Here is a 12,531-nt window from a genome sequence, read left to right as displayed (position 1 = left end):
GAAGGCAGAATGTGCAAATGTTAAATATCTCAACTTTCATTATCCTTTAATAAGGACTGAGTCTACGAACGAGTAGGTTAACCGAGACGGACCGGATAAGCAGCCATGTTTTGAATTTTTAAATTCGCACAATACTGTTTGAAAGTAAAAATGTGATCGAGTTGTCACGCGTTTTCTGCAAACAGCTAACTTCCTCCGCGTGTCAACCTAAATCCACTGGGGCTTTAAAAGACAGTCCGACCTCCCAGATCTCCTCCAGACAGACCCAACAGGCGGGTCTAACGCCCTCTTATCCCGCCCCCTGCTCCGCTGCTGTCCTCTCCTCTCCTGAACGCTGAAGTGTTACTAACTTCAGCCTCCAACTCTGACAAAATGTTCAATTTCGGCTCAAAATTGCTGCTGCTTTTCTTGCTGGCCTTCCCTTGTGGGTTAATATCCATCGGTAAGTATTTTGTTTCTCCTGCGCGTGAAGCAAGCGGTTCATGTCGTCGGCTCACTCCGGCAACAGTTAAAAAGTTATTAGACAGCCTAACACATTGACGTGGCACAGTCACATAGCTTTACACACGTAGCTTTATGTCTTCACCACCGCTTTGCCAAGCTGCATATATGGATGTATTATCCATTGTTTTATTTTCAGTAATAAGAGAGTTGTAGCTCATGTCTTTTACTCTGAAATGAATGAAAAATGATCGTCGTCTACCAGCTGCTGCCGTTGAAGTATAAAAGAATAACCTCGACCATTAAATGTAAAGTTAAGTATCACTTTTTTTTAGCTTTAGAGGTGATTTTAGTCTCAAGATAAGTCGCTGTGGATGCAGCCACAGTTAACGGCTGCTGGGACACGTCACCATAGATAAGATGGGAACTTCTGTGTGTGTCTGTAGGTTTCTCTCGCGCTATTTTTCCTGCTGACATACATGAAAATGGGGTCTTTTGTTGTTCTGCTGTGGTTCATTTTAAACGGGCAACAAAGTGGCCAGTTTGTCTGCAGACAGGGAAATACCTGGCAACAATGAAAATGTATCAGCAGTTACAATGTGTACAAAAAAACCCAACAAAAAACCCCGATTTAAATTATTGTGAACGCTATTACCAGGTAAATCCAGATAAAACATCACTTTAAAACACATTCATTTAGTTTTTACATGTTTTTGTATTTGCTGAAACATACATTGTCTTACTGCTGTGTAGTATTCCAATTCTCCTTTTTCTTGCCAACAGAAGACTTTACATTGTCATTTTTTTCAGAAGAGCAAATCATATTGTTTTCACACACGTTTGTTTTTTTTCCACAGCTACACTGGGTTTTCTTCTCCACAAATAACCAGTTATGGCTGGGTGATATTGACAAACTCCAGCAATATTTTTGACCTTGATATTGACCTATATATTGTTAAATTGCAGTGATATTTTAGGGATGACAGATATAGACACACATAAAAGGTCATGCGAAATAAAAACATCAGTAATGTGGATATGATGACCAAATATAGACATTCATTGTCCATTTCACTCATTGAAAACTGTCAAAAGATTGCTAGCTGAGGAAATACACTGTGAAAACACAATTCATCAGTACTATGTTGTGACAATAACCAAAATCCTGATCTTTTAAATCTTAATGCAATATCATCATTGTTTCACCCATCCTCTCATGGGGAAACATGCAACCATCACTCATATCATCACTTCTGACCCACGCAGGCCACGTCTCTGCAGACTCCGACTCTGCTGAGGACCCAGATGCTGCAGTAGATGAGGAGGAAGATGATGATGATGATGATGAAGAAGAGGTGCTTGTTGAGGAGGATCAGATACAACCATCGGTACGTATGTTTGTTGTTTTTAATCACACGGCAGTATAGCAAACCATAGTTTTACACGCAGGGGATCGAGTAACAATGTCATGCTCCGTTCGTCCTCAGGAAGGAGACGAAGAAGACTCTGACGAAGCAGCTGATAAACTGTTATCGTCTCACCCTGATGCAGACACAACCATCATCTTCATGACAGGAGAAGGTTGGTTTGGCTCTTTTTTTTTATCAGGTTTTCATTCAGCAAGCTTTTACAGCAAATTAAACAGAAAAGAATGTGTAGAAAATGGAAGCACTGAGTGAAGTCATCGTCCTAAACTGCTTTTGTTTTATGGGGCGACATATCAGTTAATTCTGTGGCTTTGTTAGTACATCTTATAACTCATACTTTATTTGTACTAATGTTTTTAAATTCTCCTTTATTTGTATTCATATTATATTTAGAGTTTCCTGCCAATGAAATTGTGAGGTTCCTGGTGGGTTTCACCAACAAGGGAAGTCAGGATTTCACCGTTCAGTCATTGGAGGCCTCCTTCCGCTACCCCCAAGACTTCCAGTTTTACATTCAGAATGTAAGTTGCATCTGAAATCAAACATCGCTCCACCTTTTTGGCTTTGTCTGGAGTTGGATACATTGCACAATAATTCAAAAATGCAATCATTTGTTTTAACTTTGAGATGATTAAAAAGTACTCTGTACCTACTGTACGTGTCTCAAAGCAAAGAAAATGTTTCTGGGATGTGATTGTGTGATAGTATGTTAAAATATAATTCTGAATGATATAGAGGTTTATAAAATATTCACATGTGGTACATTTAAAACCATTAAGTCCAAGTAAATTTAAATGTGTTGCAATTGCACACATTGGATTTCTAGTATTTTGTTTTTTACTTTTAGTAGACCCAAGACAAAAAACCCCATTGTATTTATGTATGTATCTACTGTACGTGTATGTTTGTGTTGCAGAAGAACGAGATAGGACCAAGTTTTGCTGTCTGTCCTGCCACTTAAATAAATACTACTAAAAACAGTTTGCCATGTCGTAGCTCCATGTTTTAATGGTGTATGTTTTGTGTAGTTCACAGCTCTGCCTCTGAACACTGTAGTGCAGCCCCAGGCTCAGGCCTCCTTCGAGTACTCCTTCATCCCAGCTCAGCCCATGGCAGGTCGTCCATTCGGTCTTGTTATCCTTCTCAACTATCTTGACGCTGAGGTAAAAAAGTTTTTCATTATTTGTGGTGGTTGGTGCTTGAGGTCTGTTCAGGTTGACTTTTTAGAGAAAAGATGTAGTGTGTTTACGTTAGACGGTGAGTGTCAAGATACTTTTCACAGCCCACCTCAAATTTTGATGATTCATGAAAATGAATTCCCAAAGAAGCCATTGTCAGCAAAGCAGTTTGTCTTTATATTCATATAAAGGCTGCATATCTTCCGTTTTTGTATAATTGGGACTACTGGTGGCTCCTTACTGTCATTATTTTCTCCTGACTGTTGTTTCCATGCTACTAATGAATGATGTGATAAATGCTGAGTCGTACTGACATTATGATTTTTAAAGAGCAGCTCTAAAAACTTCCAAGAAAGTTCTTGAAAGTTCAAGACATTGTGTTTACAATTTTTTAATTTATTTTTTTTAAATGTTTCTTCAGGGCAGCGTGTTCCAGACTGCCATTTACAACCAGACTGTCACCATCACTGAGCGAGAAGAGGGCCTGGACGGAGAAACGTGAGGCTTTCTTCTTCTGTTCTACCCTATCACGTACATACCTGCGAATGAAAACATAGATAAAGCTGTTGCTCTTATATTATTTCACTGCAAAAAAATGGAAGGAAGACCGCAAGCTATAGTATAGCACCAAAATGAGTAAATCAGAGAAGGCAGTCGGTGGACGTACAGTATTAAACCCATTTCTGCATCTCAGTTTTATGTAAATAATGTGTAAATCTAATTATTTTGCTTACTTATTTGCCATGTCCCTTATGACTACATCCAGCTCTGTAAGGCTTCATAATACCAGCTTTCCCAGACAATTGCAGCACATGTAAGAACCTGTAAAAGGAGGTGTGAAATTGGCACAAAGAGATTAGTTGTCAGAATTGTGCTGCTGGTGCAAGATACAGAAACTGTCACCAGCAAATTAGTCAAGCAAAAGAAAGTGTTTTCCATCCTAAAATCTCAAAACAGATCCAAAAATGTTGCAGTTACAGGTCACTTTAGAGCACAAAGGGGCAAATTTTGTTAGACTAGTCTTTATGCTAAAAGTTTGCACTTGCAGTTGCTGATGAAGGGAGCTATTTGCTTGAATCGTGCTATTTTTGATGCTCAATATAACTTGCATACATTTAGTAAGTAAACTTTGAGGTCATAGAGATGTTTTCACACCGCCGTCTTCAACTAGCTTGGTTGCTACAGATATTTAAATTAAATGCATTGTAAAAAAGCATTTGGAACATAGATGGCTAGAAATAGTGACCATGCATTGTGATGGGTGTGTAAGTGAAGTAAAATGCATTTCAGTCAAGATCTAAATTGTGTCTTCGGTCATCCAGTAGCCATGCGCCACCCATGGAGTATGGTATGCAAAAATGCCGAGTAACTGTGGGACTCCTAGTGATTTCTGTTTACTGATTAAAGAAACTATTTTGTTTTTTTTCTGCAGAATGTTCATGTACATCTTCCTGGTTGGACTGGTGGTCCTGATGCTCTTTGGGATGTACCAGGTCCTGGAGACGAGGACGGTATGTGTTTGTCTTCTATCAGCTGTTATTAATTAGTTATTATTTATTAATGCAAATATAATAAAATGTGTTTGTGTGTTAAGTCAACAGCAGCAAATGGAACAGGGGTGTCAGCCATCCTCCTCCCTGTAAAATTGTTCCCTTAAACGGGGATAAACTGAAATTGAAGCAGGCTCAAGCATAACATGGTTTAAAAATTAGACACATTGTCTTTCAACCTGTGTTTTGCAGAGAAAGAGAATGTCAGTGAAAATAGAGAAGGGCACCAGTGGGATGAATGATGTGGACATCAGCTGGATTCCTCAGGAGACTCTCAATGTCATGAGTATGTTCATTTCTATAGTAATAACAAACTAAAAAGTTGTTTGAGAGGTGATATTTTGCTCATATTACTGTTACTCTCCATGAAAATGAAGCATCACAAATATCTGATCTTTACATCCTGTCTTACAGACAAGGCTTCCCCTAAAACATCTCCACGGAAACGAACCAATAGGGCAGTTGGAGCAGATCAATAAAGCTGTCCGTTTCCATCCATCATCATACTGTACATCACGCTTTCAAAGCTCATTTCCTCGCCACAGTAACTTGATTGCCTTTTACAATGGACCAACATTCCTGGAATCCAATTTCCATCCTGAGCAATGTGTTTTAAGATGTTTGTATGGATCTCAGCCTCTCAGCCTGCTGCTCTGCTGGTATCCTGAACTCTACTGCTCTGATCAGAGCATGACCAGTAGACACTAACAGGACTGAACTACAGTTCTTTTTTTATCAGTATGTGAAAGGTGATTAAGGATAAACCAAAAAGTCATGAACATTTTTATGGAAAAACGAAGGGAATGTGGTACAAACTGCCCCCCAAAAGAAAGCTGAATACATCAACTTTCTGCCCGTATCAATGCTGTAAAGTCACCATGATTGCATTGGAGTTTAATGCCATTTTTATTTGGAGATTTGTTATCAACATTATTAGGATCAAATGGATTTTATAACTTCAAACCATTCCTATTTCATCTGTTGAATTAGATGAATCCCCCTCTTCTCCATCATGTAAACACCACTGTGTCTTATCTGTGCTGTATTTGTGGTGCCCTGCAAAGACTTAATGTCAAGAAAAAATACATGCAATTTATTAAAAGGTTTCGCCCTGATACCCCTCTGCTTTTAACATCCGATTACATGTGGCCTGAAGTTTTTAAAAGTTAAAATTAAATTTTTCAGTGGGGGCAATGGCAACTGCAATTACAACAAACACAAAGGGTAAATTTACCTGTTTGTTTTTCACCTGACTGTTGTAAGAGGCTCAGTGGAGCAACGCTTTACTAGGTGCCAGCAATCTTTAAGATTGCATGCCATAACTTGTGGGGGGAAAAATGTTTTTAAAAACAATAAAAGGGTGAACAAAGTGTGTTTTGTCTCTTAGTTGCTCTCTTGGAAACAATTTTCTAATTATCAGAGTGCAGACGACAACAGTATAACAGTTTGTGGTTCATGCAATCATGTTTTTGCAATCAACAGTACAGTTTCAGTAAAATGACAACAGTGGATGGTGTCACTCAAGGAAATAACATATATCCTATTTATCCTATTCATTTTTCTCTTCCTCCATTTATTTTTCAGCTCCTTGCTTTTTCCTTTTTTTTTGAGTCTTTGCACACATTTAGTCATTTATCCAATCTCTATTTTCCTCATGCCGATAAGATAATGATGTGGGCTTCTATACTTTTACACTCAACATAACCAAAGAACTTAATTAAAATAACAGTCTCAGAACTTGTCTCTATTTGCCCCTATAATTACTACCAAATTACATTGTTCTTCCCAGGAAATGATTAGGGAAATGTAAAAACAAACAAACAAAAAAAAAAACAGCGGTAAACATGTTTAAATAGGATTGAGACAAGTTTTCTTGTGCACCCAATATTGGCTCTGTGATGTGGACAGGACAGGATCAGATTTAAATGAAACCACATGGAGTAGCAGCAGGGCGATCATCCAAGTGTAACCGCATATTTCTACTGTACTGTAAGAACAGAATGGAGCTCCTACGTCGAGGTAACATTAGGGATTAGCATCTATAAAGTACGATAAAGTCATAAAGACAGCCTGAGAGTCCTGCCTGTGTTGTGTGAGTGTTGCATGAGGGTTGCGCGGTGGTTCCTCCTAGGGGAGGTGAGCGCTGTCCGGTGCTGAGGGGGGAAGATGAGCTCAGCACGCGCCGGGGGGCAGGTAACGTCAGCAGTCGGCCGGAGCAGGGAAAGACTGTACATACACACCCACCAAGTGTTTATCGCCGCTTAATCACTGATACACACCGACACACTTTAAAAATGGGTAGCTAACCTGCTCCGTGTGACTCAGCGCCGCTTTTTTTATTGCGATTCATGAGTGCCTCGGCAGCATCCCGCGCCCTCCGCTTGGCTTGAAATGGGATGATATGGGATTTTTCATGTCGATGAAGATCGGAGGGATTCTTGCGTTTGCCTTGGGTAAGATGTCTCAAACTCCTCCGTGGGTTTATTTAGGCTGCGAGCCACTTTGGGTGGTTTGACAGAGAAAACTGCCTTACATCTTATTTTATCTTCCTGCATCCGAGATGTCACTGCTATGATCTTTATTTATCTCAGTGTTGCATGATGGTTAGGAGACCTGTGCCGTGGCCAACAGCTTGTAGTACACCCATCGACGATAGATGCTGGGTGTCTATACTTAGGTGATAGTGTGCAAGCTTTTGGACATTCAGAAATAAAACACCACAAATTGATTTAGGCTATTTTTTTCTTAAATGCCACTTTTATTGATATTTAGTGCTTTAATAGTGCTTATTTTGCATTGTCCTCTTGCAGCATGTTGTATTATTGACATGTTTCAGCATTTAAATTGCGAATACAGTAGGTCTGAACAGAGCATTGCACCCCATGTTGAAGGAATGTATGGGCTGCAGTGGTCTGTGGTGACATCTGCTTCAACGCCCACTGACATCTGTCTAAAGTGAAGTTCAGATGACAGGATTGCAAAGTCTTTAAATTGACAGATTAACTGGAGTGTTAAACATATTTGCCAATTACATGTATTTATGAAACAGCAAAATCAAACAAAAAATTGAATAAAATGTTTTTGGTGAAAAAGTTGCATGAGTGTTTGAAGATGAGGTAGAGAAAGAGGAACCAGATTGAAACTATTTCCCTAAATAAATTAGAATAAGTTTGCTTGTCTGTTTTTCAGGGACATACTGGTGCTGCTGGTTCATCTTTCAAACTTTGTCCATTTAAAAAAAAATAGTTTAGGAATGGCCAAACGTCACAGGTATATAAAGTCAAATGAGCTGTCAACTGTGTCCCCTCTTTTGCAGTAATCCTCTCCCTGACGGTGTCAGGAGACTCTGCAGATGTGAAGTGTGAGAACATTTATAAGGACTTTTCTGATTGTGTCCTGGAGCTGGGAGAGAGCATGGACAACTATCAGGAGAACGTGACCAGTGAGAGGGGAGTGGCGGCCGTGTGCAGGTGAGAATAACTTTATCGGTGAGAGAGTGTGTGAGCAGTATGCAGCATCCTTTTGTGCACACGGGACGTCTCCAATAGAGTCTGTTTTTACTTGAACCAAACACTACTTATTAAGGCACTTTTAACCAGAGAAGGCAAGCGCTGAAAGACAAACCAGCTGTTATGGGTTGGGGAAAAAACCTTTAGTGTCTGCGGCACTGTGCACAAAATTGTATTTCAGTTCAATTTGTATGAAAAAGTGCACGATTGGGTGAAATAATGCAGGCAGATACAGTATGAAGTATGCATCTCATGACAAAATACTGGAGAGAAAAAGAGCAGATGCCATAATCTCAGAGGGAGAATAGAGAAATGAATGGTGCTGAGACACTGAGCCATTGTACTAAATAATTTATGACTTTGCTGCAGCAGTAATGAAATTCCAGGGACGGTTTTTGTCATTGTTACTGCATACACTCTACAACCCCAGCACAGGATATTGAAGACAAAGATTTACACATAGGCCTTCTGCTGAAAATTTCCCACTTGCAATATCATCTGTGATATTGTTTCACTCTCTGATGCAGTTGCCATGGTAATTAAAGCTCAGTTTGACTTACTTGAAGCCAACGTAGCCATCTGAGTGATAGATTATTGGCAAGCAAATTAATCCACAACAGCCAGTGCACGTCTGCATGCTGTGGCCGGGATGAACTCTGAGTGTAATGGCAGACGCCAGCGTTGATCTGATGATCCTTTGTTTGCCACAGCCACTGGGAAGCTTTCCACACATGTGCCCTCACAGCACTGTCCGACTGTCAGGAGGAAGTCAGCTCCATCTGGGAGACTCTGAGGCAGGACTCCAGGAAGATGCGCTTCCAGGGAAGCCTGTTCGACCTGTGCAGCCCCAGCTCCTCTCCCACCATAAGTTCACCTCTTGCTGCCCTTACCCTGCCATTGATAGGCATGCTGATCGTGACTGGGCCCGACTGGTCCTCTGTATAGATTGGGGTGGGGGTAAGGAGGGGCCTTGAATTCCCCGGGGGTTCAGTCCTCCTGAGTTCAAACTTAAAGCCAAGGATTTAAGAGGGACAAATGTTTTAATAAGGATTATTCTGACACAGAGACATGGAGGTCTGCGCCAAGCCAATCATTATTTGCTGTGATGAATAATGTTTGAAATCTTCTCAAATACTTCAGCTTGATCCTCCCTTATGTCTAGAAACCGATAGAGTAGTAGAGAAAATTACATTTCTGCCAGCTTATCAGTCCAGATTTCAGATACAATGTTGATCAGTCTACAGTCAGACACCTGTGGCTCTGGGTTACCATTATACAAGGAGTGGACACAATATCATGAACATCTGTACAATCTACTGCAATCCAATACAAGAGCCATGCGATGAATATTATATTTATGAACATTATCGCGTTCCATTTTTGTGGATTCAACTTCAACGTCATTTTTAAAGCATTTTAGAGCTGTACTTGTTTTCAATATAAGACAGCAAGGTGTTAATGTTTTTGTGTCTACTCCCTTTACCATGTATTGTATGGTTTTATCGTGGTAGTTAAAGAAATAGTTCAACATTTTGGGAGTTAGCTGAGAAGATCTATACCAGTCTCATTTCTGTATGCTAAATATAAAGACATGGCTTAGCTTTGCACATGGCTGCTACGGCTGCCCCCGGCCAAGAAATAGTTCAGCACATAGCTCCCTGTAAAACCACAACTTTTTGTTTTCACACTTTTATACTGATTTAACAAATGAGATATAAAATGTTAATCTAAAGTGAGCCTTAGAGGTGCTAGTAGGTGGATTTTGTTATTTCTGACAGAGCTAGGCTAGCTTTTTCCCACTGTTTCCTTGTCTTGGTTAACTGACTCCTGGCTGTAGCTTTACATTTAGTGTATAGGCACGAGAGTGGTATCGATTATCTACTTCTCGGCAAGAAAGAGAATAAGCATATTTCTAAAAAAGTTGAATTACTCCTTTAGTTAAGAGCTATAGCATATGTTAGACACTAAAACACCAATTGTAATCACCAGTGAGTTTGTATAAATACAGCCAAGCCATCATGATGTTATTAGCTATCATGTTATGTCAAGTCAAGTCAAGTTAATTTTATTTATACAGCCCACTATCACAAATCACAAAGGGGCTTTACAATCTGTACAGTATACAACACCCTCTTTCCTTAGACCCTCGATTCGAATGAGAAAAACCCCCCCAAAACCTCAGGAAGAGCAACAGAGGAGCAATCCCTCTCCAGGACAGACAGACATGCAATAGATGTGTGTACAGAATAGATTCACAACAGAAAATCAAAGTATACAATTATACGTTACAAGAAAACATTTAAATGAGCACTTCACCAAAAATAACAGCAACATCTTAGAAAATCTTAGCTCTGTCATTACAAAACTGTTTGAATATGTTGTTAACTTATTGATCAGTGAAAGGACCAAACCGTAAGACCAAACCAGACATTAAATCTGAGAGACTTACTTACACCAAAGCTAGCTTCTAAACAACATTCAGATGTACTAAAGGTGAAATGCCCCTTTAATCTGTTTCAGAGTGTTGTAAATGTTTGTGTACGTGACAATCAAGCCACTTGTATAAAACCTTTCATCCCCTTTCCCCCAAAAAACTTCGGCCCACTGTGGCTGATGTTGCACGGCTGCTATAAAGACACCAAAAACAGACATATGACACGGCATCACGTTCACCTCTCTAGCTCCTCTCTCGCTCTCTCAGAGCCTCGCCCCACGCTTTGGTTCAGTCTTATGTTTGAATCAAACTTCTGACCTGTTAATGTAAGAAAATCTGAAGTGTGAATGTTCAGTGTTTCCACCTTGTGTGAAAATTCTCACTTGCAATAAACACGATATTACTAAAACGTTACTTTAAAGTAGTAGTAGTAAATACTGAATAGACACAGTACGTCACACAGAATGCAGATAGACTACACAGGGGTCTACTCTATTACAGAGATCAGATTTTCAAAGAAGAATCTGTATAATAATGCAGTCAGACATCTAATGAAAATTCCCCAAATAATCATATTTTATCATATCATCATATTTTTTTCACACCTATAATTAATTTCAAAGTCAAATTAGATGCAATAGCAAAACTAATAGCTGCTGTAATACGAAACAATGGCTTATTTTTGTAAAATATCCATACAATTGCTTTTGTGTCAACAGTATTTCAATCAACGATCGACCAATTAACGCATTGCATAATTATGATGTCAAACAACAGATTCCAAACTGTGCTGCTCCATTTATCTGTTTCACGCTTTTAATCAATCTGATTTTGAGAAACTTTGGCTTGATTTTGCACAAAATCCACAAACGTTCAGCTTCAGAGGCAGCCAAGAACGACGAGGTGAATCTCATCGAAAGAAATAAGCTAACGGGTGCTACAGTTTGTATCATTCCTTCATTTAGCCAATAAACCATGTGCAATATCACTGATTGTAATGGTCTTTTAATCACTATGAAATTAGTACTTAGGTTAAATTTCCTTTACAAAAGATCTGATGTTTTTACTGTTACTGCAATAGTCACCTAGATTCAGAGCAAAGTAAAAATTAATGAGCAATAGCATCAATTTGTTGTGTTTGTTTTTCCAAAGCTGTCACCATTTGCATTTCCTTTAATACCAATGGTCCCAACAGTCATTAGCAAAATATGGATGATTTCTGTGGTCCTGAATATTTTTCGTCATCTCATTTATCACAAATGCATGATCATTTTAGTGACAGTGCTTCAGAATAATGAATTGTTGATTGTACCTTGGACAAAGTGTGCAGTGGTATTGATCTGTGCATGAAGTTAGGCTAGCTCCTCAGTGTATCAGCATCCTTTTTATGCAGATTCATTAACCCACCCGCCTCCACCTGCCTTACCCCCATTAGCATGTTTGTTCTAGTGGTTTCTATTTATTTCATGTTTCACGAGTGGTAGCATTATGTCATCCATTGTGTGTCTGGTGGTGAGAATATAAAAACAGTTGTGATGTCCTCAAAGCATGAGCAATATATATGGTCACTTCTTAAGAGAGGACTCTTATCCCTTCATGTGCTGATGGAAGAAAGCATGAAAATGATTGTGTTATCATAAATAAGCATTATACCACAAGAAATTAACCCTAATGACAGTTTAAACATGGAAGGAACTTCTGAATGTAAAAACAAGTTCAGTATCAATGTGTTTTTTTTTCTTAGTTTACTGATACAAAAGCAGACTATTTACAAGACTGTATAAAGCAATATATGGCAAAGTAATGTGTTTGTAATAATAAAGCACCATGTTTAAAACATACAGTATGTGTGTGTGTGTGCGCGCATCACCTTTAGCAAAACAATGGATAGCAAAGATCTACAAACACAATGTGGTAAAATAGTGGAGCATTTAATTGATGCAGTGAGTCCTCTGCTGTACGACTCATTTACTACAGAGTTTCTGTTTTTAG

The 12,531-nt window shown here is 39.1% G+C and overlaps 2 protein-coding genes across 2 annotated transcripts; both read left to right on the top strand.

The window, feature by feature from the left end:
- The first annotated feature begins 259 nt into the window (after positions 1 to 259).
- On the top strand, positions 260 to 5,966 carry LOC122867566 (translocon-associated protein subunit alpha-like). Its single transcript, XM_044178526.1, has 9 exons — positions 260 to 442; positions 1,708 to 1,829; positions 1,929 to 2,022; positions 2,262 to 2,389; positions 2,897 to 3,031; positions 3,468 to 3,544; positions 4,479 to 4,557; positions 4,789 to 4,882; positions 5,011 to 5,966. Exons 1-9 carry the CDS (start codon positions 373 to 375, stop codon positions 5,073 to 5,075), a joined length of 864 nt encoding a protein of 287 aa, XP_044034461.1. The 5' UTR covers positions 260 to 372; the 3' UTR covers positions 5,076 to 5,966.
- Positions 5,967 to 6,355: 389 nt separating this feature from the next.
- LOC122867583 (neuritin-like) lies at positions 6,356 to 12,380 on the top strand. Its single transcript, XM_044178561.1, has 3 exons — positions 6,356 to 7,049; positions 7,913 to 8,066; positions 8,816 to 12,380. Exons 1-3 carry the CDS (start codon positions 6,998 to 7,000, stop codon positions 9,048 to 9,050), a joined length of 441 nt encoding a protein of 146 aa, XP_044034496.1. The 5' UTR covers positions 6,356 to 6,997; the 3' UTR covers positions 9,051 to 12,380.
- The last annotated feature ends 151 nt before the right edge of the window (positions 12,381 to 12,531 follow it).

This window comes from Siniperca chuatsi, linkage group LG2 (assembly GCF_020085105.1).
Source record: "Siniperca chuatsi isolate FFG_IHB_CAS linkage group LG2, ASM2008510v1, whole genome shotgun sequence".
Lineage (NCBI taxonomy): Eukaryota > Metazoa > Chordata > Actinopteri > Centrarchiformes > Sinipercidae > Siniperca > Siniperca chuatsi.
Note: the sequence above shows the minus strand (reverse complement) of the source record. Positions and strands in the feature narration are given on the sequence as shown.